Genomic DNA, 27,901 nt, shown 5'->3' on the forward strand with positions numbered 1-27,901 from the left:
CACGTGTGTGTGTGTGTGGGGGGGGGGGTTGTCGGTATCGGTATGTATGTGTGTGGGTGGGTGGGTGAGGTGGGGAGTGGGGGCGGCTGGCACGCGCCGAGAGAACGGTCGCCGGGATACTCCGGTAAACAACTTCCGCAGCATGTCCCAGCTACAGTTTTTGGAGCTGCCCAAAGGAGTTTACTTGCCCGTAAGTGAGACTTTGAACGTGGCTGCTGGGACCTGCAGTTCTTAGGAGAAGGATTATGGGACGAGAATACTTTGGGAAACGATTCCTTCGCGTCCCAGGTCTTTTAAAAAAAGAGTGGGTTTGAGTTTGTTGACGATGGGGCCTTTTAGTAAAGCTCTACATCTATAGCTTTGATAAGTCCTATTGATTGTCTGGGGAGATTCTCAGTCATCCAGGTCGTACCTCCAAGGTGCTTTTTCAAAAGGCAAACAAAAAACAGCCTAGTTGTCTTTCGGAAAAGCACCTTTTGAGACAAGTCTCATTGAAATTAAATAGTTTTCTTTTGAACAGTCATTTTAGGAGTTACCTCTATAGGCTGGTGGTTTTTTTTGTTTGTTTTTTAAGTTTACAGGAGCAGACTTTTCCATCAGTACTGATATAGAGAATTTTTTTTCTAATTCTGGTCAGCTTACAGAACAAAACAGGATTTTAAAGTTACTAAAAAATCGTACCTCTGCTACTATCTAAACTGGCACAACTCAAAGAGCATTTGGCAGTGAAATGTTTGTTCTCTGAATACCCCTCCCCACACACACTTTTGGGAGCTAATTTAGGGGACATAGCATAATGTGAATACAGTTCAGGAGAATGTTGTAGTGTGGTGTCCATAACCTCCTGAAGTGCAGACAGACTTTCTCTGTAATTAGCACATAGGCAGGTTGCCCCTATAAGGTTTGGCACTTCAGGTGATTGCCTGAATTACCTTATAAGTAATAATACCTGATAAATAACAAAGGTGAGTATAAATAAATAGATAGGTTGATAGATAGATAGATGATAGATAGATAGATAGATAGATAGATAGTCAGTCTATACTACTAGCATCTGAATTCATTGTTCCTGGCTGCAAATTTACATCTCAGCTACTGAGTTTAACTAATTTCTAAACTATAGTATATTTTAAATATTTACAGTTGACTATAATTAACCCTGGTTTGTGGTACTGGAAAGAAGATACTAGAACACTCGAATTTTCATGGTAAGGATTCAGTTGCCTCTCTTTTTCAGCTTTATTTTTTAATTTACCATGTTTTGTACTGCTTGTAATTTACAAACGATGTAAATCAATGAAAATTCAAATCAACAATGAGCAATACGAAAAGTATCAATCATTAATACTTCTGTAAGTTATTTCCCAGTAGCTGAAAGCAATAGAAATATTTTTAACCCAGCCTTTTCCAATTTGACAATTTTCATGTGTTGAATTTCTATTCTCATAAACCCTTCTATTATCTATTGAATCTCCTTTGTGTGCTATTGTAAATCAAGGCTCATATTTTCTCAATTTTGTCTTTATCCTCAGACAAGCTGGTTGGTAAGAAAATAAGTAGTGGCACAGGGTATTTTAAATTAAGTTATCAAGCAATTATTCCCACATAATACGTAGCACCCAGTTTCATTGTCTAGCACCCACTCCTGCTTCTCTTATCTCTAGCCACCCTAAAGATCTCTATGTTTTACTGGGAGCTATGAGTGCTCAATCCAATCCATCTGAAATACTAATATGCAGAACATTCTACTAATTTAATTTTGTGGTTGCATGCATTACTCTGTTCAGGTGAATTTTCTGTTCATCCATAATTAATTTGACTTTATACTGCAGTGCCCAGCTTAAGGAAGAACCTAAGGATGGTAAAGAGAAAAATAAGAAAGGCAAGACTATCCAATTTCAGGAACTTGGAGCAAAGCCACTAGAAAGGTGATATTGTTTCGAAATTGTTTCAACAAAAGTTTGGCTATCCAGCAGTGGTTTGTGGGTTTGGCAATGGACGAGTCTCAGTTAGGATGTGAGAGGTCCTTGGTTCAAATACTGAACAAGTATTGCCTGGTGGTGTTGGTGCAGGGACGATCATTGCTTAGTATATAAAGATATGGAAGATATTTCTGATGTCTCAAATAGATCCAGACAGCAGATGAATTCAACTTTCTTTGCCTAGTATCTTGAGGAGCTGGTCCAAGTTGTAACAGATGCAATTTGGACAAATAATCTGATATAGGGTGATCTATGTGATCTTGCTCTGAGAGGTTTTATAGCGATTAAAGAATGTTATGTTGGCTAATAAATAAAAATTGTCTATAACTTTGACGCTGAATTCAAATTATCACTTTTTTCTTCGAATTGGGACTGCCATTTAGGTATATTATTAAAGAACCGGATTGGTAGACAACTATTGCATTTCTATCATTCGAGGACTAGGGTGATGGAATCTGAAGCTGTTGGGGGTTTTGCCTAAGGCAGACATGTCAAACTCGCGGTATCATGTGATGTTGCACAGCATATTGGGACAGTTGCCATTGCTGGCAATGGGGTGGGCGTGGCTTCCGGATGACATATCTGGCCAGCGGGCCGGCAGTTTGACACCCCTGGCCTAAGGCTTTACACTATTATGGGATACTGTATACAGGATGTGTTCCTCAGTCATGAATATGACATGTCTGAGCAAGATTCTGGCTTGCATCCATTTTTCAAAAGGAAAGCAATAGCATCTCTGTATAATATTATAGATAGTATGTACATGAATGTGATCCAGTGTATTCTTTAGAATTTACTGCCAGAGAAATTCTGCTGAATTGAGACACAAGGTTAAAAAAACCCTGATATTGGGCTGCCATTGATCTTGTGTCTTAATATATATAAAATGCTTCTAGCAATTTCTATCTCTGAGTTAATTATTCATCATAGCCCCCTTAGAGTGAACAGATCTGATTTTTTAAACCCATGTTTTAGCGTTTGGAAAGAGTCACAAGAGTTAAAGCACCCGTTTATTTTTCTCTAACATGCACACAAACCCAGGTGTAATTTCTTCAGATTTTTTGGGAGGTGGGTGGGAAGGAGGTTAAGAGGCAAAATAGGTGGCAAAGCTTCTATGAAGGTGAGGACAAAGGCAATATGTGATCTTCTAGGTTGAAAAACATTATCCACATCTGGAGTAAACTGAATCCAGAAAAGGACACTGTTGGGTAGCTAAAGAAGCAGGATTTTTAAAAAAAATCTTAAATTTTTGTATGATCTCTAGTGATTCAAGACTTAGCTTTCCTTTTTGCTTTACTCCATTTTCATTGATGCAAAGAGTTCTACAACTAAATAATGAGAATTGGGCCATACATTATTGCACACCATAAGCATGTTTTACATCAATAGGATATAAATTGAAACAGAGAAGCTAACCTCAGACTTTCTTCACTCTTTGTAATCTATTCTAACACTACCTCAGTTTTCTGTGTACCTGAATTATGTAGAACTATTGTGTATATTGTGCCTTTAAGTAGATGCAACAACAAAGCCTTATTTTTTAAATTATAGATCAGGTCCTCATTATTTTCGAAATCTGTTTACCTTGAGTGTTTCTTCTGGAGAAGACAAATTACCTCGGCCAACCAAGAGAGCACAGTCTGAACTCATAACTCTAGAAGATGTTAAGTGTGAGTAAGGGAAGATGCTTATATTGAGTGACTAGACTTGGAAACTGGGTTGGTCTTGGAAACAAAGCCAGGCGAAGCCAGTCTGTATTTGAATGGAAACTATTTAGGAATTCCAAGGCCACAGACTGAACTGGCAAGTTGAAAAAACATTCTGAACAAAGGTGGTGACAAACCACTACCATATGCTACATTTGCTAAGAAAACTCCATGGATATAAACATATACACTTTAGAAGTTGAACATAAGTTGAGGACAGTTTTATCTTTTTTCTTCTTAATACAGATTTCACTCATTTTGTTGCCATATCAGAAATGGTTTAAAAGATTTCTTATTTGTTTATATTACTTTTGTAGAAATGCTGCCCTCTATTAAAAAAATGGTTGCCCATTCTGTGTAGTGCCGAAGTTGCAGAGAACAGGTATTCAATTGAAAGATGCCAGCCCTGCAAATAATTATGACTAAAGAGCACATGAGTACCCGAGGATAAAAGAAAACTACTCTGTTTTACGTCTTGCTTTATCTGCCTCTTCATAGACCTCTCAGTATCATTATGGTTTCACTTATTTTTATGATTGGGCTACAGCATATGCTTTCATAAAGCAGATTCATGGAATTAATAATAGAATATGAACATTCCTTAATTAATGATAATGCTTTCTTAAATACTTCGTTGCTTTTCTCCTGTTAGGAATAAGGGTAAGATTGGTTACACATATTTAACTTACCTGATTTTTCTTAATGAAAGTTCATTTTAAGTCTCAAAAATCATGTAAGATAGTTCTCCCAGAATTGTACATTTCAAATATTAGGAGAAAACAGAGTGTCTTTATATTCCATGTTGATGTATCTTATTTTTTAAAAATAGAAATGATAGTGGTACTATTTTATTATTTCATTCTTTTCTTTTCTTTTTTAAAGAAAGAATTGTATTGTTCATTATCATACGTACCAGAAATGGGCATTTATAATAAAACTAGCTTGGTCCAAAAAATAGAAGTTCAGCCTTAAACCTAGTTCAAATTTCAATTTACTTGTAAAGGTTTTTTCTTGATTTGGGAGTGATAGTTATTTCTAGGATTGTCCACCTTGGAAAATAATTCGGAAATGCTTTGAATCTCATCCAAACAACATGTTTTTTTTCAAGCTTCCATGTGATTTTGGAAAAAAATGCTGCTGTTTTAATGAGTGACTTATTGTAGTTCATGCAAATTTTTAAGGAGCTGTGAAGTGTCCATAGCCATGGTTTCTCAGAGCTTATGTATTCAGTGTTTTGAGGAAGTAAAATAGGTAGACTGTCCTGAGCTGTTATGAAGGAAGGGTTGGATTTAGTAAAGAAAACAACAACTTATATAAACCAGCCTTCTGTAAGATTGCCATGGTGGCTGGATATGAAGATATCTGTAATTTGACATATCTGGAGGAGATGAGGTTCATCCCAGGTGTAGGTTTTGGGGGTGTTTGGGCAAGATACCAATCCCTGCCCTATAGATTACAGGAGCCTTGGTGGAGCAGTGGGCTAATGCCTCCTTAAGTAACACCAGCTGCCTGCAATTATTGCAGGTTCGCGTCCCACCAGGCTCAAGGTTGACTCAGCCTTCCACCCTTCCGAGGTAGGTAAAATGAGGACCCAGATTGTTGGGGGCAATAAGCTGACTTTGTAATAATGCCGCTGGGGGGGGACGAAAGCCCTAATAAGCAGGCATATACATAGAATGAAGGCTATTGCTAAGTACATTTGATTTGTGCTTAGATTGTAAGCCGCCCTGAGTCTTCGGAGAAGGGCGGGATATAAATGGGATTAAAATAAAAAAAATACAGAACATTCTGTATTGCTCTAAGACTGTAATAAACTGAGTTTACCATATAGATTTTATCATCTTCATGTATGTATCTGGGTTCTTCTATAAAGGATACTGATTTCTGTCTCATTTAATTTCTTTTTATTGGTTTAAAGCTGAGGTCCCCAACTATCTGTCCATGGACCGGTACCGGTCCGTGGCATGCTAGAAACTGGGCTGCACCAACAAGCAAAGCTCCATCCGTGACATGCAGGCAGCACACAAAACCATACCGCCTTTGGTCCACGGAAAAACCTCTCTCCACGGAACCAGTGCCTGGTGCCCAAAAGGTTGGGGGGAGGGCACTGGTTTAAAGAAGCAGATAAATAGTGACTGTGCAAGAAAATCAGGTTCAGGGTGCTCTGAGCATTAAATTGGGTTTCCTTCAAAGTGGAGGGCCTTGGTGGATGCTCCTAAATTTCTGCTACAGATGTTACACTTGGAAAGGTTGGATTAAGCAGACTGGCTCATTATACTTTTCTTTCTTTGTGAATATTTTCAGATGCTGCTTTATTTCTGGCACATGAAGACGATTCCATTCACATTTCTTCTTTCTCCTTAGTTATGAGGTACATATTGAGTATTTCTGTTACATGATTAGAAGCTTGTGTGTTTTCATTTAAGAGCAAATCAAAATAATAAGTTGTAAGTTAAAGCAAATTGGTTAATTCACCATTGCTTGATCCAACCATACATCATCTCCCACATGGCCTGGACCAGTCAGGAGGCACATAGATCTAATAATTGAGTGGCAATCTACCCAGAACTTAACTCTCAATTCCACAGACCTGCACTGCCAGGGTACATCTTGGAATGGATCTAAGCAACTTTATCCAACTGATGCCTTGAACATTCCTCACAGTAGTGCTGCAGATGTTTTTCTGGTCTCTCTTTACCCAGGAAGAAGTGGGTTATCTTGAAAAGGGCCTTGCTGGCTACCTCTAAGCATGACAAGAGCAGAAAAATAATTGTTTTGTTTTCCTTATTTTGACGAGAAACTCTCACTGGTGCTTACTTAGGTTTGTTCTTCATTTTTCTCCAACATCCCTTGAGATGTCTTCAGGAGTTAATTTCTGTTTTAATCTCCAGGTGTTACTTTGAAAACCAGGAAGCTCCTAGGTTCCCAAGACAAGAAACTGCCTAGAGGTGTTGGGAGTCAAGTGGCATACACATTTAACCAACAAATTAATAACACCTGAGCAGGCACAACTGGATCCAAGACCAATATTACTTTTTTATTCTAACAGGTTATTAAGGCCTCATTTGAACCAAGCATCAAAGTGCTCTATAGCTGTGCACCTTTGAACAACTGATTACCAACACTTTCCCATGAGCCCTCTAAACGACCGGATCAGCAGCACACTCCAGTCTGGCTCCTGACCAGACTGATAACATAGGGCAGGGGTAGGCAACCTTGGCTCAGGAATTCTGGGAGTTGAAGTCCATGAGTCATAAAAGAGCCAAGGTTGCCTACCCCTGACATAGGGTATCCAGAATAGTTCAGGAGACCATTGTGAAAAGGCTGTGCCTGTTGGTGTCTCTTGCAGCCATTAACCTCTGTTATATCCATTCATATCTGACAGGATTCAAAGATCCTTAAAATCTTTCTATCATTGATGTACGTCTCTATGGACTGTCCTTAACATTCATCAGATCTCAGTGCCATTACAAAAAGAAAACAAAACCCCATTCTCCCATCTCATTCCATTTCTGGATATTTTGTCTTCTATCTTTCCAGCTTCAACTGTAATAAACTACACAAGGAAAAAAATAGAAAGCATAAGATACTGGGATAAATAATGGATCAGTATGGAGTTACATTATTTGTATATGCTTTGACTCTATTAAAAAGGTAGGGATGCAGAATCTTTTCTGCTAGTCTGTGCTTTAAAGTGGCCAAACAAAGAAGTGGTGGAGGCAAGATAAAAACTACATTTAAGTATAAATTGAATTAAGATGAAATTAAATAAATGCAGGTAATCTAATTGTTTCCTATTTATTTAATAGTATTCACTTTTTTATTAAGAATTATATTAAACACACAACTAACAAAGAAACCAAATACATACTTTCCGTGTGTGTGTGTGTGTGTGTGTGTGTGTGTGTGTGTGAGAGAGAGAGAGAGAGAGAGAGAGAGAGAGAGAGAGAGAGAGAGAGAGAGAGAGAGAGAATAGTTGAGGCCATTTGGAACTTTACCTGTGTCCATAGGGTCACCTGAGTAGTGCAAATGTGTGTCGATGGAGCCTTCTTGGCTGCAGGATGTTTTCTGCCCTGTGTCCCTTCACTGTTCACCTTTGGGACAACCATGACCTGGATGACTGAGAATCTCCATAGACACTTAGCTATGCATGTTAGAATGAACACCCTTTGAATGGTGCTGGAACATGAATGGATTTCCAGAAAACATTGCAAACTACAACCATTTGTGCTTTAGTTTGAGATGCAGACAATACTGACTCATTCCCAACAGCCTATGCCTGTCTTCACAAGTGAATGGACACAGGGCAGAAAACATCCTGCAACCAAGAAGGCTCCACACACATTTGCACTACTGAATTTTCTTGTTTTTTCTTGAAAAAGCACCTTTGGGACAACCATGACCTGGATGACCAAGAATCTTGATTGACATTTAGCTGGGATGAACACCCTTGGAATAGTGAGGGGTATGAATGGATTTCTGGGGGGGAAAATGAGACTACAGGAGGCATTTACACTTCAGTTTGAGATGCAGACAACACAGACTCATCTCCTGTGTTCAACAATGAAGGGACACAGGGCAGAAAACATCCTACAGAAAGCAGTTCCACAACAGTCTTCACAGCCATTTGCACTAAGGTGACCCTGAGGACACAGGTAAACCTCCAAATGGCTTCAGTGACTCTAAAAGAATGCAAGTGACCAGCTGTCTGCAAGGAATATTAATCCTTCCATTCTCCGACATCCAGTCAGAGCTGAAGAAGCTTCTTGGATGAGAAATGAAACTTCTTCAAAGAAAAACAAGAAAGTCCAGTTGCCTTCTGAAAAAGCACCTTTGGGACAACCTGGGCCTGGATGACTGAGAATCTCCATAGACATTCCCTTATTGATCAACAGATCCAGTAAAAATAAAAATTGTTGACATTATAAATATATAAACCTCTTTTCCATTTACTCTAAATGCCCTTCATCCCTCTCTGAACAATTAAACATTACAAAATATAACAAAACGGAAAGCTATTAAACATTGATTTATTCGGTTTAAGCATTACTAGAAATAACCCCTTATTTAAATATTCAAAAATTGATAACATAAATGTTACAAACTAATTCATTATATTATTGAATGTTTCCAAAAGAGAAACAATCCAATCCAGATAACCAAAGATAGCAACTCATTATTTAATCAGTCAAATAAACCAATTTTGTAACTTTTTTCCTCTAAGACATTCTTAAGTCCTGTATGTTCTAACTCTTGTTTTTTATAGTCTCTGCCTTTTCTTCTGAAGTTATCATATTTATTCAAATCCATCCGTAATTTCCATTAAGTAATCCTAGTACATATCATATATTTCAATTTAAAAGGACAATCCACATCACTTTTAAAGTACATTTTTGTATGCTTTTTGGATTTTTAAATGTTCATCCAGTTCCACTTTCAAATCCAGTATTTCCATCTCTTTCTTGTAATTTTTAAGTTCATCCGAAAGATCACTTTGATCACTGTCAAAGGAGTTTGTTCATCTTGAGTAGCAACTTTAAGTTGGAGTAGAGAGTTGAAAAGCTGAAGCACTTTATGTGCCCACAAATCAAACATTTCCTTTAAAGTTGCTGTCGTATGCTTTAGTAATAAACCTTCAAAGTCTTTTGCAAAATGTAAACTAAACAGACTTTTCCCACTGGAGAGGATCTAATTAATTTCAAAGTCTTTCTTTAAAACACTTTCACAAAGGCTTAGCGTTTGAACTCTTTAAACTCTTAAGTACTTTGCTGTATATTGCCAGTTACAAAAAACATCTTACAAAGCTGATAAGACTTAGTATCCTTTCTTTTGAAACAAATTGAAGAAAAACTCACCCAGCAACTTAAAGGCTTGCAGTTCTGAAAGTTTATCAGTCTGAAAGAAGCTGTACAAAAAATAAATTCCAAAGTGATTAAAAAGATGAGATTTAGTGAAACCTTAAGTCCATGAAAAGCTGCATTTATTGCTCAGAGCATTGTGGAACCTTTGACTCCCAGCTGATGGCAAGGGGCTGAAGAAGCATCAATTTCTGCTGTTGAATACATATGGGCAATCTTTAGATCTGTATTTGTTCCAGATAGAATTCCAGCAGACTGGACTTCACATCCAACTGCGTTTTGGCTATAATGCCCCTGCAATCTGCATGGAGTGAGAAAATGTGGGAACATATGCCTTGTCTCACTAGAAACTCTCTGCAAGAGAAAGAGATCTTTAAAAATGTTTTTAAAAGTATTTTGATTGACCAACATGTTTTGGACATGTAATAACAAACTGCTATCCAGAGTGATCCTGGGAAAAAGTCTCCTGTTAACATGAGCTGAAATTAGAGTTCAGGCATTATGTATATGAGATTATAAAAGCCCAGTCTAGCACAATACCAACGAAGAAGAAAAATAATAGCTCTCAAAAGAAACCAGCATGGCTGCATAAAGAACTCTCTGATAAATTGAAAGACAAAAAGGACAAGCATAACAAGTGGAAAGAGGGGCACATAACTAAGGTGGAATATCAGCAAATAGCCTGACCCTGTAAAGATGAAGTGAGGAAAGCTAAGGCTCAAAATGAACTAAGACTTGCAACAAAAGTCAAAAATAACAAAAAAGCTTCTTTCAACATGTAAAAAACAAGAAAAAGGTTAAGGAAATGACTGGTCCATTAGTGGGAGAAAGTGGCAAGAAGGTGACAAGCAATAGGGAGAAAGCAGAACTATTTAACTCGTTTTTTGCATCTGTCTTTACACAAAGGGAAAAAAACCTATCAAAAACAGTATCGTAAAAAACAGGTTAGAAACCAAAGAGAAGAAAAACCAAATGCACAGGAACAGTATAGGTGGTACCTTGCTCAATAGTAGTGACTGTGAGAGGGATCTTGGAGTTCTAGTGGACAATCACTTAAATATGAGCTAGCAGTGTGCTGCAGAGCCAAAAAAGCCAACACAGTGCTAGGTTGAATTAACAGAGGGATAGAATCAAGATCACGTGAAGTGTTAATACCACTTTACAATGCCTTGGTAAGGCCACACTTGGAATACTGCATCCAGTTTTGGTCACCACAATGTAAAAAAGATGTTGAGACTAGAAAGAGTACAGAGAAGAGCAACAAAGATGATCAGGGGACTGGAAGCTAAAACATATAAGGAACGGTTGCTGGAATTGGGTATGTCTAGTTTAATGAAGAGAAGGACGAGGGGGGACGTGATAGCAGTGTTCCAATATCTTAGGAGCTGCCGCAAAGAAGAGAGTCAAGCTATTCTCCAGAGCACCTGAAGGCAAGACAAGAAGCAATGGATGGAAACTAACCAAAGAGAGAAGCAACTTAGAACTAAGGAGAGATTTTCTCACAGTTAGAACAATTAATCAATGGAACAGAAGTGGTGAATGCTCCAACAATGTAAGTTTATAAGAAGAGACTGGACAGCCATTTGTCTGAAATGGTATAGGGTTTCCTGCCTGAGCGGGGGGTTGGACTAGATGACCTCCAAGGTCCCTTCCAACATTATTATTATTATCATTATTATTATTGCTCTTGTTAATAATATTATAATAAAATATCAGCTGGCAGTTGGACTCCTTGTGACATAAATGTAGCAGGATTCATTCATTCATTCATTCAATTTATATGGTTGCCTACCTCAAATTCATTACTCTAGACAGCTAGCAAAAATTAGAAATACAGCAAAATAATAAAAAGCACACTCACATAACCAGCATAAATAAAATGGATTTAAAAAACAGAATAACCATTACAAATCAACATAACCACTGCGTAGCCTGTTTCCCACATCCAGATCCCTAGTTGTTGAGAAAACCAGTCCTTCAGGCCTTAGAAAAGGCCAGCAGAAGCAGGGCCAATCTAGACATTGGCCTGTCAGACAGGTGTGGTGCTGCTTCCTGGACCAATCAATACTGGCATTATTTTTAGACAAGAGCCTTTAGTTTTTCTTAAAGACCAGTATCCTATCCACAGATCAGACGCAGCACTTGTATCTGAACCACTGGGCAATGAGGTCCAAAGTTTGCAGTCACCCAGCAAACCTGCCAGATGTTCTGAGATGAGCTGACGGGCCTTATTGAGGTGGCACAGTAGAACAAGAAAGTTCACTTCGCTACATGGCCCTCATAGCAGCTGTCAGGACTTTGGGTGCTACTTTTGAAAAAGGGAGAATACAGAACATACAATTACAAACAATTTTAGAAAAGATGGGGCAGGACAATTACAATGGGAAGATTCCCTTTCTTGCAATTATTGCATCTGTCAGCTGTTTTTAAACCTATTATTAAATCTTGATATCCCACTTTTCCACAAGAGTGCTAAGCTCAGGTTTAAATGTAGCCCCCCAAGGACTCTGGAGTGCGTTCCCCATCCACAGCAGTTATTGGCAATCTTCCAGGCTGGCTGACAGGTGCCAGCAAGGTGAATCCAATTCTTCCAATAGGTACCCAATTGCACAGTTCAATTCTACATGATCATTGACTCAATGGGGAAGAAGTCAGGTTGTCCCTAACTTCTCTTGCCATTTCTCTGAGCCCTGGCAGCCTGGGGACTTGTTGTCAGGTCTGGAAGTTGTAGCAAGAGAAGTATAGAGAGATATTTCTTTCTTTGCTAGGTAATTGATTGCATGGAGCTGCTGTATAGAACTTAGATGTGGTGGGATGAGGGAGAGCTTATTTTGAAAGAACTGGACTCTCCTATCCATGAAAGCAGAACAGCTCTGGCAGTCAGTATCCAGGGCCAGAGGGAAGGGGGAATGCCTTCAGAAGCCCAAAACATCCAATGGGAGCTGGATAGATCCCTGACTCGGATGGTGTCATCAACCACATTGTCACAGAGGTATCAAAGATTGTTTTGGGAGAGGAGGGAAAACACTGGACCAGCAAAAGGCAAATGAAAGCATCCACAGGATGAGTCAAAGGCAACAGATAAATTTAACAATGGTTAGCAGGATATCTTTGTGCCATGGTTACCATAGTGTAAATATGAGCTCTTAGTTTCACTATTCACTATTTTCCTCTTCATTTAATTAATTCCTTTTACTATTCTCTTCTTGCATTCTGAGTTGCAACTGTCCATAGATTATGGACATCACCAGATGAACTACAGGTATAGCCTGCTGCTGCTTATTATGGCCTTGGCATATTTTCCATAATATTTTAGTAATTGAGAATTCTAGCCTCGGTCATGGCCTTACCACATACAGTACAGCATTTCCTGCCGGTGGTGAGAATAAGCAGTATGCCACAAGGTTAGTACGGGCCAGTTTTATCCCCAAATGTGTTTAGGCTATTATGTGCAAGCTGGGATTGTTACTCTAGATACTATTTTGCAAGGCAGTATATTCTTGCCTTTATTCTATCAGCTAGAACAGAGGTCCCCAACCTTTTGGGCACCAAGGACCAGTTCCGTGGAGAAAGGTTTTTCCATGGATCAGAGAGTGTGTTGTTTTGTGTGCTGCCTGCATCCCATGGATGGGGCTTTGCTTGTTTGTGTGGCCCAGTTGTTGGCATGCTGCAGCCCAGTACCAGTCCACGAATCGGGTTGAGGACCCCTGAGCTAGAAGGTGTATGCAATATATACAGTAGTCACCTGCTTAGGACTGGTAAATTCAACAGACAAATTCAAGCTTATATTTTAAAGACCTGTTATTAATAATTACAATTTGATACCAACTTTTGAAGTGTTTTGAAGGTTGCATCTGTCTTCAGGTAATACTGATTTTTGATGAGTGGGAATGGTGCTGGATGGAGAAATAATGGCAGAGATATATTTGACTGGAAGAGGCAGAGTGTAGCAAGTTGAAAGTAAGGGTATTCTTATGCTGAATTTAGGAGCATGGAGAGAGCAAGTACGGAGATGTTAAGAACTCAAGTTATTTGAAAAGTGGTTTGGGTATACACATTGGATATTTTGGATCCTTGCCCAAATAACTGAATTGGTGAGATTAAAATGTATCATTGATATGAAGGAGGATGGTAAAACCATTGCCCTTGAAGCAATAAATTATTTCCCAAATCCTAGTACCCTGTTCCAAGAACAAAAAACCTCCTTTGTGATATCTGACTTTAAATTTTGTTCTAGGTGTAAGCAGTTGGATGATTTCCTCATGGCTTTGTTGTACTATATTTCTTTTTATCTGGAGAAAATAACCCTGGAGATGAAGCCCAAGTCTTTTATGGGGTGAGTAACTTACTTTTAGGTTTTCCTAAGCAGAAATCCCATAACTACATATGCATGTAATACTGTATGGTAAAGTCTTGGTACTAAGGAAAGAGATTCTTTTTCTTTAGACCAGGGCTCTTCAAACTTGGCCGTTTATAACTTGTGGACTTCAACTCCCAGAATTCTTAGCCAGGCATGCTGGCTGAGGGATTCTAGGAGTTGAAGTCCACAAGTCATAAAAGGGCCAAGTTTGAAGACCCCTGCTTTAGACTTTGTGCACTCAGAGTATTTGCTGTTGTGATCTCTGCTACACCATGCAAAGAGCATTCTCCATCAATGGAAGATCTAGCATTTGGAGACCAGGTTGCTCAGAATACAGTGCCCTTATCCCATTTTACAAATCTGCATGTATTTTTCAATGTCAAAGAAATTCCAAATTCTGTAGCAAGAATTTAGATTTAGCTCAAAGTGAAATTTAAATCAATTTGTGGGAACAAGGACTTTCTAAATGTAAATGTAAAGTTAATTCTTTCCCGAGAAACTCAGCTTGAAAAACAGGTTTCTAACCCTTTGTGAATCTGAAATAGCTGCTGAAGTCAGAGAAGAAGCTAAAATAAATTTTACTCATCAGATTGGCTCCACTGGCTCCAGTTATACTGTATTGCTTTATGACCCAGGGAAATAGCAAGTAGTACATAGTAATGTAGGTTATAGAATATACTCTTCTTAGCCCACAATTTGATAATCTTGTAATTAATTTTTATTTTATTTAGTATAATAAAGACCCACCTTGTTTAAAGAGAGATGGCCAGGGCTTAATGCTTCAAGCAATACCTGGTATTAGGAAGCTCTCTACTTCAATTCTCATTAGTGCCAATTTCTCACTATGTGGGAAAGATGTATTAAAAAACCACTGCCAGTCAGAGAAGACAAAAGAATTAACCTTTATGTACAACAGTGCTATGCAATAGGTCACCTTATATAATAGAGAGAGTAGGTAAATTATGAAATGCTTTCAGGTATTCTCTTCTTGATGATCTCATGATAGACTTGCTGGCTAAAGCTATACATCTTGAAGTTCTGCAGTGCCTCCTGAAGCTCCACCCATATAGCTTTCATCTTCCCATCCCTTTCGTAGTGCCTCCTGGAGTTCTCTACCCATATAGTTTTCATCCTCCGATCCCTTCATGACCTAAATTCTTTCTTCAGGAGTTTTTAGTGAAGGGAAAGAACAAAGTATCAGGAAGAGATGAAGAGAAAAAAAAAGGAAGAAAATGGGTAGCTCAACTCACATTTTCCTTGTTCTATCAGACCTATCTAATCAATAGGCATTCAGCTTTGTATAGATACTTTCAAGAAAATGTTTCCCAGAACAGAAATAAATTTTAAAAAAATCCTTTTATCTTTTACATATGTTTTGTCAAACAGAAAGCCCAGCATCCTAGAAAAAAAAGAAATGACGGAAAACCAAATAAAGCTAGCAGTGACCAAAAAGCACCTTGCTGAAATGTACTGTATCCTTATCCTTGGACTGGGAATGTCTGATCAGCATCACATGGCTTGTGGAAAGTAAGGAAGTGGTTGTGCCCACAAAATATTTTCTCTTGAGTGATTCCAAATGGATGCTTTCTCATACTGCCTATCAGAAGACCTGCACCTATTCTTTTCTTCATTAATATTTCTCTCTCTCTCTCTCTCTCTCTCTGTGTGTGTGTGTGTGTGTTTGTGTGTGTGTGTGTGTAAAGAAATGAAGAAATGATGAGACAGTACGCAAGGGTTATAAATCTACTTCCACCACTGTGTGGGTAATTACATGCTGAACTATTTCCCTGGATATATCTTCTGAAATAATGTTGTTCTAAATGTGATGTCATGTTATGATCTAAATGTGATGTCATGTCAAATACACTAAGCTATAGGCAATAGAGCATTGAAGGCAGATGCTATTTTCTGAGCGGAAGTAAAGATGGGAAAGAGACAAAATAACAATAGGCAGTTTTGTTAACCAAGAAGTAAAGTCCCTGTTTTGGGGACCTTTACTAGGAAGTATACATAGCCAACCAATGTGGCTATGTGGGTTGTTTCCTGACAAGTAGCCCCAAATCCAGGTAAACAAGCAGAAACACCCCCCCCCCAAAGTTTGCAGTATTAAAACAAAGTTATTGTGTCAGGCATTTTCAGAGAAGTTGGAAAAATAGAACCCAACTAGATTATATTTGTTTTTTAATGGACCAACACAGCAGTGATTTTCTTAAGGAAATTAATGATTGAAGCCTAACATTCCCATTATTCTTTGAAGGATAGGTTTCTGATAATCAATGGTAATGAGCTTTCCAGTTAGGGGTAGGCAAACCTTTCAGTTTAGTTCTTGTCTTAATACAGCTCCAGAAACTTTAACACTGATTTTTCAGTCTGGATGTAAGGGGAACTGCCAGGTAGCCTGTTTATTGTGAATGCATTATAAGGATCCGAAGAGGTGCAGGCATGTTTATCAGCAGCATTTTGCTATCAGATTGTAAAACATCTAGAATTAGAATTCTTTATTATTGGCCAGGTGTGATTGAATACACAAGGAATTTGTCTCAGGTGCATAAGCTCAGTGTACAAACAAGTAACAGATGATAAATCATGATCATAATCTGCATAAAATTACATTTATCATAAATCATAAGATAAAACACTTAGTGATAGTCATAGGATATTAAATAAGCAAACAACATAAATTATACTAGGATACTAAATAAAACAATATAAATCATAAGATAAAACATCTACAACTTTGGACTTGGAAAAAAGTGTTAACTGTCTAGGACTAGGTTGTTCATACTCTTCATATGTATTAGACTGAAAAAACAAAAGTCTCTTTTAAATCACATTCAACATCTGCTGATTTTATGGACTTCCATACAATTCTCTTGGCTGGAATATAGGAATGATTTGCCATTACCTTCTTCCAAGACAATCTCTTTGATTCCCAATACAGCCTTCAGAACTGTGATCTCCTGGTGGTCTCCCAATGAAGTACTAAACGCACCCAATTCAGTTGAACTTTCTGAGATTAGCCAAAACTGGCTAGGTGCTGCTGCCCCACCTACTGGGATTGTGTATATTGTAGTTCTATTACAGGTAGTCCTCAACTTACAACAATTCACTTAGTGACTGTTCAAAGTCATAAAGCCACTGACCATTTTTCACTCTTAAGACCGCTGTAGCATCTCCCCTTCATGGATTACTGCCTTGTCGTGGCGAAGGGGCTTGCGTAATTCAATGAAGCTATGAGCTATGCCGTGCAGGGCCACCCAAGACGGACAGGTCATAGCAGAGAGTTCTGACAAAACGTGATCCACTGGAGAAGGAAATGGCAAACCACTCCAGTATCTTTGCCATGAAAACCCTATGGACAGTACCAAAAGGCAAAACGATATGACGCTGGAAGATGAGCCCCTCAGGTCGGAAGGCGTCCAATATGCTACTGGGGAAGAGCAGAGGGCTAGTACTAGTAGCGCCAGAAAGAATGAAGCGACTGGGCCAAAGCCGAAAGGACGCTCAGCTGTGGATGTGTCTGGTGGTGAAAGGAAAGTCCAATGCTGTAAAGATTTTTTCTCCATAGGAACCTGGAATGTAAGATCCATGAATCAAGGAAAGCTGGACGTGGTCAAACAAGAGATGACAAGACTGAACATTGACATCTTAGGTATCAGCGAACTAAAATGGACAGGAATGGGTGAATTTAATTCAGATGACCATCAGGTATACTACTGTGGGCAAGAATCCTTCAGAAGAAATGGAGTAGCCTTCATAGTCAATAAAAGAGTAGGAAAAGCAATACTGGGATACAATCCTCAAAATGACAGAATGATCTCAGTTCGAATCCAAGGCAAACCATTCAATATCACAGTAGTCCAAGTCTATGCCCCAACCACCAGTGCTGAAGAGGATGAAATGACCAGTTCTATGAAGCACTACAGCACCTTATAGAACTAACACCAAAAAATGATGTTCTTATCATCATGGGGGATTGGAATGCTAAAGTAGGAAGCCAAAAGATAACTGGAATAACAGGCAAGTTTGGCCTTGGAGTGCAAAATGAAGCAGGGCACAGGCTGATAGAATTCTGTCAAGAGAATGCGATGGTCATAGCAAACACTCTTTTCCAACAACCCAAGAGACGGCTCTACACATGGACATCACCAGATGGTCAACACAGAAATCAGATTGACTATATGCTCTGCAGCCAAAGATGGAGAAGCTCTATACAGTCAGTAAAAACAAGACCAGGAGCTGACTGTGGCTCAGACCATGAGCTTCTCCTTGCAAAGTTTAGGCTTAAACTGAAGAAAGTAGGGAAAAGCACTAGGCCACTCAGGTATGAATTAAATCATATCCCTGTTGAATATACAGTAGAGGTGACAAATAGATTTAAGGAATTAGATCTGATAGACAGAGTGCCTGAAGAACTATGGACAGAGGTTCGCGACATTGTACAAGAGGTAGCAACCAAAACCGTCCCAAAGAAAAATAAATGCAAGAAAGCAAAATGGCTGTCTGAGGAAGCTTTGCAAATAGCTGAGGAAAGGAGGGAAGCGAAAGGCAAGGGAGAAAAAGAAAGATACGCCCAATTGAATGCAGAATTCCAGAGAATAGCTAGAAGAGATAAGAATGCCTTCTTAAATGAACAGTGCAAAGAAATAGAAGAAAACAATAGAATAGGGAGGACCAGAGATCTTTTCAAGAAAATTGGAGAAATGAAGGGCACGTTTAATGCAAAAATGGGCATGATAAAGGACCAAAATGGCAGGGACCTAACAGAGGCAGAAGAGATTAAGAAGAGGTGGCAAAATTACACAGAAGAACTATACAAGAATGAGCTTAACGTCCCTGATAATCACAATGAGGTGGTCACTGACCTCGAGCCAGACATCCTAGAATGTGAAGTGAAGTGGGCCTTAGAAAAACTGAGCAACAACAAAGCTAGTGGAAGTGACAGTATTCCAGCTGAGCTATTCAAAATCTTAAAAGACAATGCAGTAAAAGTGCTACACTCAATTTGCCAGCAAATTTGGAAAACTCAACAGTGGCCACAGGATTGGAAAAGATCAGTTTACATTCCAATTCCAAAGAAAGGCAGTGCCAAAGAATGTTCAAACTATCGCACCATTGCACTCATTTCTCATGCTAGTAAAGTCATGCTTAAAATCCTACAAGCTAGACTTCAGCAGTATGTGGATCGAGAACTACCAGAAGTACAGGCAGGATTTCGAAGAGGCAGAGGAACTAGAGATCAAATTGCCAATATACGCTGGATCATGGAGAAAGCTAGGGAGTTCCAGAAAAACATCTACTTCTGCTTCATTGACTATGCTAAAGCCTTTGATTGTGTGGATCACAACAAACTGTGGCAAGTTCTTAAAGAGATGGGAGTACCAGACCATCTTATTTGTCTCTTGAGAAACCTATATGCAGGTCAAGAAGCAACAGTGAGAACTGGACACGGAACCACTGATTGGTTCAAAATTGGGAAAGGAGTCCGGCAAGGCTGTATACTGTCGCCCTGCCTATTTAACTTATATGCAGAGCACATCATGAGAAAGGCAGGGCTAGATGAATCAAAAGTTGGAATTAAGATTGCCGGAAGAAATATCAACAACCTAAGATACGCAGATGATACCACTCTAATGGCAGAAAGTGAAGAAGAACTAAAGAGCCTCTTGTTGCAGGTGAAGAAGGAGAGTGCAAAACTTGGGTTGAAACTTAACATTAAGAAAACCAAGATCATGGCATCTGGCCCTCTCAATTCCTGGCAAATAGATGGGGAAGAAATGGAGGTAGTGACAGATTTTATTTTCCTGGGCTCCAAGATCACTGCAGATGGGGACTGTAGCCAAGAAATTAAAAGACGCTTGCTCCTGGGGAGGAAAGCCATGGCAAATCTAGACAGCACACTAAAAAGCAGAGACATCACCCTGTCAACAAAAGTGCGTATAGTCAAGGCTATGGTCTTCCCAGTTGCAATGTATGGCAGTGAAAGTTGGACCATAAGAAAGGCTGAGCGCCAAAGAATTGAGGCCTTTGAACTGTGGTGCTGGAGAAGACTCCTGCGAGTCCCTTGGACTGCAAGGCGATCAAACCGGTCAGTCCTAGAGGAGATCAATCCTGACTGCTCTTTAGAAGGCCAGATTCTGAAGCTAAAACTCAAGTACTTTGGCCACCTAATGAGAAGGAAGGACTCACTGGAGAAGAGCCTAATGCTGGGAAAGATCGAGGGCAATAGAAGAAGGGGACGACAGAGAATGAGGTGGCTGGATGGAGTCACTGAAGCAGTAGGCGCGAGCTTAAATGGACTCCAGAAGATGGTAGAGGACAGGAAGGCCTGGAGGAATGTTGTCCATAGGGTCGCGATGGGTCGGACACGACTTCGCAGCTAACAACAACAACAACAAGCATCTCCATGGTCATGTGATTTATATTCGGATGCTTGACAACTGACTCTTATTTATGACAGTTGCAGTGTTCCTGGGTCATGTGATCACTTTTTGCAATCTTCTGACAAAGTCAATGGGGAAACCACATTCACTTAATAGTTGTGTTACTAATTTAACAACTACAGTGATTGACTTAATAAATGTGGCAAGAATAGTCGTAAAATGGGGCAAAACCCACTTAATAAATTTCTCACTTAGCACCATACACTTTGGGCTCAATTGTGGTCATAAGCTGAGGACTACCTGTATCTCCAGAATACTGCTTTAGCAAAAAAAAAAACACCTCACTGAATGTGACTCTGGGTAGCATACAACTAGCAACAGTATGTTTAGAGCTATATCCTCATTTGCACTTAATTACAGCATAAATGTGGGTTTATCCCCTTAACATTGCTTTCACCTGGTCCCAAACCATGAATGAAACATATTTTAGGCTTCCTCAAACAACCTCTCCTTATTTTTCTCCATACCATTCAAAAGCTGCTTCAGTATTAGTGAAATCATTACCTTGGAGAAAAGTCAGATGAGAGATGGCAAATAGCAAATCAAGTTAGGACAATTTTCTACCAGAACAAGGGTGTGGACTAGCGCTTGGGCTTGGTACTGGGGAAAGGCCCTTTCATTAGTTTCCTTAACTCTTATGAATGTCTGGGAAATACCTAACCTGAATTTAATTATTCAAACCGAGATGTGCTATTTTAAATAATACATTATTTGTACTACTTGTGAGAGAACACCTGCATTATCTCTCAGCAACTGTTTTGTCAAAGCTAACAATGAGAAAAATATCGCTGCCTATATATATATTCTACATTTTATTTTTCATAAATCTCACCATTTATAGTTCATCCGCCTTCCTCCCCTAGACTGGTTTATACATATATATATATATATATATATATATATATATATATATATATATATATATATATATATATATATATATATATATATATATATATATATATATATATATATATATATATATATATATATATATATATATATATATATATATATATATATATATATATATATATATATATATATATATATATATGTAACTCAGGATAATCCTTTCTGACTATCTTGAAGTGGATTGCTGTTCATGAAAACTTACACCATAATAGATGTGTTAATCTTTGAAGTACTAATGGTTGCTTCATTTTTACTAGAGGGTAAAAAAGAAAGCCTACCCTGAACCGAACCCCTTTCTAATGCATTCACATGCATTTTCCCTCCTCTTACGAAGATTAGTTTCCAGGAAAGATACCCTCTGAGCCAGTGTAGGCCTGAGGCAGAAATCGATACCGTCAGCAAGGCCAATGATTAACAGAAAGACCAAGGAGAGCAATAGAGGATGTGTGGGAAAGCAGCAAAAAGTAAAATAAAACAAAACAAAAAAATACCCTCCAAGACAAAATGGTAAGAGAGGAAGATTCAAGGGCATACTATATAAACAGTTGAGCAAATTAAATATTGTGCGGGCATCCTGAGCAGTATTTTATCTTTATGTATAAGGAGTTCTACCCATTTCCTTACCTGGACCTTCTATCATTTATTCATAAAGACTAGGATGAGCAACCTTACAATTTTTTGCACAAGGAGGACTACCAATTGGGCAAAACCACATTACACATATGGGTACGGCTAGATTAGGAAAATTTGGGGGATTTTTTGTTGTTTTACCCACGATTTGCTGACTTTAGATTTTAAAACTGCAGTATTCATATGTTTCTCACATGAAGTGGTATAAATCTATGTTATTAAGTTTTCAGTAATCATGGTTAAAGAGGCCTCCTTTGATCTGCAAAACCTGACTTTCGGGATTGTATATGACCCAGATTGCTGATTGCCCATTTCTCATCTAAAGTAAAAATATATGGATCTTTTCTCTCCTTTTATGTAGGCTGTGTATGAAAGTTCATAGCCAACAGCTAAAAACTACAGTACTTATCCTGGCTTGTTAAATTGCCAAGGAACACAATAAAAGTTAGAAGACCCACTTTAAGTGACCTAGTTGCTTGTTGCCCACAAGCTGTGAGATGGCAGAATGAACAGTTCCATTTCAGATTTTAAAGAGGTGGTAGTGGTGGTGGTGAGAAGAATGGACTTAGAAAGATAAATGAAGTACCAAAACATCTCTTAGTATAATACAATAAAATCGTATCACAATAGTAAGGAAGATTTTAACCCAGTTCATCTCTAGTATGTTAGGATTCCCATTCTGTTCTCCCAAATATGTGGAGTTTAGTTCTTAGAATTCTTAGCAATGGCAATGCGCTCTGTGGAATTCTGAGAGTTGAAGTCCATATCTCTAAGGGACCCTGGGGAGGTCGTGCTCGGATTCTTCAGTGGTGTTTTTATCCGCAGGGAGGATATGTGAACGTGTATTTAACATAAGAGACTATAGCGGTGCTATTTAGTTTTCTCACCTTAAGATTTCATGATCTCACTGCACTATTGTTTGTGCTACATGTGTGAACTGGTCTAGAATGAGAAATCTGCTTGATTATTTGTGAGAGGTAGCACAGCATATTTGCAAAGCCAAACTAGGTGTGGTGTTGAAAGCTTCATAGAGAATAATTTCAGCTGTCAGAAAGAATGAAGGAGTTGGACTTTAAACAATATTAATACATTTCCCACATCAAAATGTGGGAAAATAACACTGGTTAATGGTTATAATGAAGGTAACTGAATGGGAAATAGTGTTGGGGTTTCTCAACAAGTGAAAGGAGCTGAATCTGTTCCTTTCAGCAACCTCTCTTCCCAGTAATTTTATTCTAATCAGGTCTCATCCAACACTGAAGCCCTTGCCAGAGTATTCAGTGCTAATTTCCATGTACTGAATTTATTTTTAAAGCCAGATTCCATTCTGTCTCCTCCATACATTGTATAGCTAGTTATTTGTAAATATACAAAATGGATGCCACACCTTTTACCTGGAAGTATTTACCCAGGTGCGCATTCAGCATTATTGGATTAAGCCAGCCTCATTGCTTGCGGTTGGGGAGTGTTCTTCCTTTTCTTGATTAGGCTGAAAAAACCATGCTGACTCTAAGGTTAATTCTAGATGGAAACCCATCCCAGTGCTATGCATGCAAGAAGCTACATGAGTAAGGTTGTTTAGTGACCCAGCTGGAAAGTCTAGCTTTGAAGAATGGATTTCAGGGATTTAATTATTTCCCCACCCTAATGCACTCTCACCACATAGTTACAGAAAGGGAAAATTAAAAGTGATGGGTGAAATAATTGAAATAAATCACCCGAGGAAGTAGGGATCTTTGTAGTGGTCTGATGGGTAACCCAAAGGTACTGTTCAAAAGTCAATTGGACTTTCTTAATTTTTTCCCCTTGAAAATGTTTCGCTTCTCATCCATGTTTTCAAGGAAAAAAAATAAGAAAATCAAGTTGCCTTTTGGACAGCACTTTTTGGACGACCATGACTTGGATGATTGAGAACCTCCATAGATGTCTGATGGGTAAAGGAAAAGTTACAGTATGTGAAACCTAGAAACAATTTTTAAAAATATTAAGAAACAATATTTTAGAATAATTTCTCTCCTCCCCCAAGGTAAATCTTTGTTTCAGTGTACTGCAGATATGAACATAAGGAATAGGAAACATAGAGCTCTTTATATTTGCATATGACTATCAAAACTTTATCTTGCTTTCAGATGTAACAATGCAATAGATACCGTATTGCAAGTGGTCCTTGCTCAATGAACTTACAATGGTGCTGATTGAGTAGTAGTAATGACTAGTTGTTATACTTATGGGTACTGCAGCATCCCAATTGCCTTTTGCGACCTTCTTTCCCAGCTTCCTTCAAAGAAAATCAATGAGGAAGCTGGCAGAAGGTCACAAAGGGTGACATGATGTCCTCACTTAATAACTCACAATGATTTGTTTAATGATGGCAATTGAAAGTGCCAGAATTTCCATTGCTAAGTACTGCAGTCATGTGACTTTGCTACTTCTTGTTTTAGAAAGAAAATATCATCATCTCGGAAAGACAGGGAATTCTTTGAGGTAAGTAGGGGCTAATAGTCATTCTAAGATAAAATTAATTGTATCTGAATTTGTGTGATTATAAAGGAAAAAAAATCAGATGGACCAGATTTTGAGCTGCAATATATCACGTATGCCACCAGAAAATCAATGAAAAATATTGATCACCAATATGTCCTAAACTGAGAAAGTTTTTATTAGTTTCTGTATGCTGAAAAGATTGAAAATGCAATGTTCCCTGTGTTCATTCAGTACAATTGTAATTTTTATTTGTAAAGGTTCTATAAGTAGAAAAAGACTTATATTCCTGTTTGCTTTTAGTGCTTGTACAACTTTGCATCCTACGTTGCTTTTGTGACATTCAGACAGAAGAATTTCAAGGAAATCCAGGAAGAAGTTGGTAGATTGCTCCGGTCAAACATATTCAATCCTGCTGTAAGAGAGAAAACCAAATCTAGCAAGGAAATGAAAACAGATATTAGCAAAGAATTGATGAAAGCCACATTTGCCTTTCACAGGTGAGTCTTAATTCTCTTTCTCTTTGACCCAACTTTTTTGTCAATTTTAATAGGGAAACCTCATAACAGAAATTAAAGATGTCATAGCTAGAGTTGCATACATGCATACACGTTCACACTAGTATAACATTTCAAAATGCTGGAATAGGCTGCAGGTGCCTCTCTCTTCATATTTTAGATTGGTTTTTGTTTATTTTTAATATTTTCAGCACGTTTGCTTAAATATCCTTTCTTTAACTTACACTTTCTTCAAAGTTGTAAAATTACATCCAGGATTGGAGGGAGATATCATGTCAGCTAACCACTATATGCTTGCTACACCCAGTTTCTTTCCAAATCCATATTGAACTATGTTGAAATACATATGATAATTTGTTCCAGGATAGAAAAAGTATGCTTTCCTCTTCTTAGTTGAATGTGGCAATGTTACCATGTCTGGCTCCATTGCTCTTAGGAAAAAAAATTGCCTTCTTATTTGACAACTCCCATCATTACTTTTTTCTGATGTTATTTTTGTTCCGAAAGGAAAAAAGAGGTTAAGCAGCCAGCCATAAGAAGTGTCATTGATCAGCGATCCCCAGTGCTTAGTACTTTGCTGCCTTTGGCTAAAGATAGTGCTCAGTATCTGTTTCAGGATCATTATCTTCATCCCAGCAAAATTGCCCCACGTTATATTCCAGAAGACTTACCAGAGTTGTTTTCTATTGTGTCACCCTCCAAGTAAGAAATAATTTCAGTATCATACCTTATGTAGTGACAATCTATTTATTTATTTAATTTTATTTAGCATATTTATATAGCTAGCTATGTCATCTGTTTCTGGATGGCATACAACACAACAAAACTCCATACTGTAACAATCTAAAAAAAATCAAAAATAAATAAAATAAGCATATAAATTAAACATATAAAATAAATAAAACCCAAGAAAGCGGGAAAAGAAACATGACTTAATCTTGTACAGTCATCATGCAGGGTCTTTCGGGATCTCCAAGGCTGGTGGAAAAAAACATGTTTAGAGGCTTTCCAGAGGGCTAACATTGCAAAAGGGGAAATCCAGGAGTACTTCAAGTTCCAGGCTGCATTCAAAAATTGCAGAACACACACTATGCTGTCCATCTCTAGCATAAGCCATACTGGCATCAAGTTGCTGATGTTTCCATAATGCTGTTGCCACTGCAATGCTAGACATCTCTCATCACAATGCACCCTGGCCAGACAATCCCAACAGGCAAAAAGCTCCTCTCACCAGCACCGCCAGACAGACCAATGGCCAATCTATGTCCTGCTGCCAGGTCCACATCCAAATGGAACAATTCCAAATAGGTTTGTTTTCAATAAATATATCTGCATGATTTATATTTTCAAACATATTCCCTTTACACATTACATTTGTAGGCTTATGCTTAAGACATAATAGACAGATAAGCTCTTGTTTGCTAAAAAATGGCTTGCAGAACACCTTTTTCCTATTTCTCTGGAATTTCCAGAATCTTTCCCCCCTTTTAAGTTCATCTTGAACAGAGGTGGGAGGAAAAGCAAGAGAAAAGTAACACACTTCATGCTATACTTAAGTTTGGGAGAAATAGTAACAAGGTAGATATATTCAGCAGATATATTTGACGAAGTGTTCAGAGTCAACTGAACAGCTTGGCTTTTGTGACATTTATATCTCATTTTGATGAGTTTTACTAAAAGCATGTGGAAAGAGCAAGAAACTCAAAACACTTCTCATGCATCATTATTTTTATGCCAGCTTTTCTTTAAGGAGCTCAGGAGAATTTCTATGCTTTCTCCCATCTCTTTTCTCCTTTTATCTTCATAGCACTTCGTATGAGGTATTTCAAAAGATGTTGATTAACTAAAGTCTCTGAATTTGTGCCTAAGCACAAATTTAAACTTGTATCTCCCTTGTCATATTTTAATGTTTTTATCACTACACCATTGTTTATAGCCTTGCTTACTGTAGATCTCTTAGGTGGCTCTATATTTTATTCATTCAATCCAGTTTTCAGTTGTGATGAAACAGGTCTTACAAAGTTTTGCCAATCCTGTTTGAGTGATGAGATTATTGTGTCTCTGCTATCTAATCAACTTGTTTTATTTTCATATACTTTATTACATTCATAGTTGCTTTCCTCCAATGAACTGAAGATTGCATATTGAGCTCTTGAGTGTATTTAACATCCCTGTCTTTTTTTTTCCTGCAACAGGATTGGCATTATTGGATCTCAACGCAACAAATTTGTCCCTCATACACTTTTACCAATTGGGAGCACGGAGGATGAGAAGGAAAATGGGGAGAATCTTGAAAGAGGAAGTGCCTCTTCTGTACTGTCACAGGAAATCACCACAGACTCTGGCAGGGCTGTTCAAAGCAGTGGCAGCCACCAATCTCTGGCAGTTTCACGGGCTACAACTGAAGGAGACTATACTGAAAATCCCCAGTAATTCATGCTAGTATGACAGATACAATGCCTATGTATTATATCTCTTGGCAGCTTTCTAATTAGCTTTTGATTTTATCCATTACTTATGCTTGAGGAAATATGGCCAGTTTAATAGTATTAAATGCCACAGTGCTGCCCCAAAATAATAAATGTAAAATCCTCATGAGGACAAATACTATAAACATATGTTTCGTTTGTACCAGTTTAACTGCTACAGGTATTCAGCCAAAAATGCTGGGAATGTAAACTAGCTTTCAGTATTTGTAATTTGAATATCTGAAGGTATTTCTAATCATACATTAATTATTTATGACTAATAAAGCAGTTTAAACTGGAACTTTGGATACTCATTTAGATTTAAATTTGTAAGTTATGTCTGTTAAACCATGGTTTGCTTTAGCCCAACTGACTCAATTGCTTGAGTTCAATACAACACAATCAACCACATTTAAAGTTTCTCAGCAGATTGGTTTTGCAAAAAAAAAAATCTTTCAAAGGAATGTACTGTATAATTAATCAAACTGTATGATTTTCAAACAGGTAAAAGTATATATATTAAAATTATAAGCGACATAG

The 27,901-nt window shown here is 38.1% G+C and overlaps 1 protein-coding gene across 2 annotated transcripts; it reads left to right on the forward strand.

Moving 5' to 3' along the window:
* Positions 1-27,901, forward strand: PPP1R36 (protein phosphatase 1 regulatory subunit 36). Of its 2 annotated transcripts, XM_081319145.1 has the most exons (11): positions 1-190; positions 1,144-1,208; positions 1,833-1,928; positions 3,534-3,652; positions 5,993-6,059; positions 13,784-13,882; positions 15,293-15,433; positions 24,336-24,378; positions 24,679-24,875; positions 25,401-25,595; positions 27,089-27,901. In XM_081319145.1, exons 1-11 carry the CDS (start codon positions 47-49, stop codon positions 27,324-27,326), a joined length of 1,404 nt encoding a protein of 467 aa, XP_081175271.1. In that variant the 5' UTR covers positions 1-46; the 3' UTR covers positions 27,327-27,901. The 2 variants fall into 2 exon arrangements, with proteins under 2 accessions (XP_081175271.1, XP_081175272.1); XM_081319146.1 differs by lacking the exon at positions 25,401-25,595.

This window comes from Vipera berus, assembly GCF_964194415.1.
Source record: "Vipera berus genome assembly, chromosome: 1".
NCBI classification, from domain to species: Eukaryota; Metazoa; Chordata; class Lepidosauria; order Squamata; family Viperidae; genus Vipera; species Vipera berus.

What these genes read in the sequence shown, in the direction of transcription:
- PPP1R36 (XM_081319145.1), top strand. Translation starts at nt 47, where the DNA reads ATGTGTGTGGGTGGGTGGGTGAGGTGGGGAGTGGGGGCGGCTGGCACG. An exon ending in GGAGCAAAGCCACTAGAAAG is followed by an intron (nt 1,929 to 3,533) that starts GTGATATTGTTT and finishes TTTAAATTATAG; the next exon opens with ATCAGGTCCTCATTATTTTC. An exon ending in CATCACATGGCTTGTGGAAA is followed by an intron (nt 15,434 to 24,335) that starts GTAAGGAAGTGG and finishes TTCTTGTTTTAG; the next exon opens with AAAGAAAATATCATCATCTC.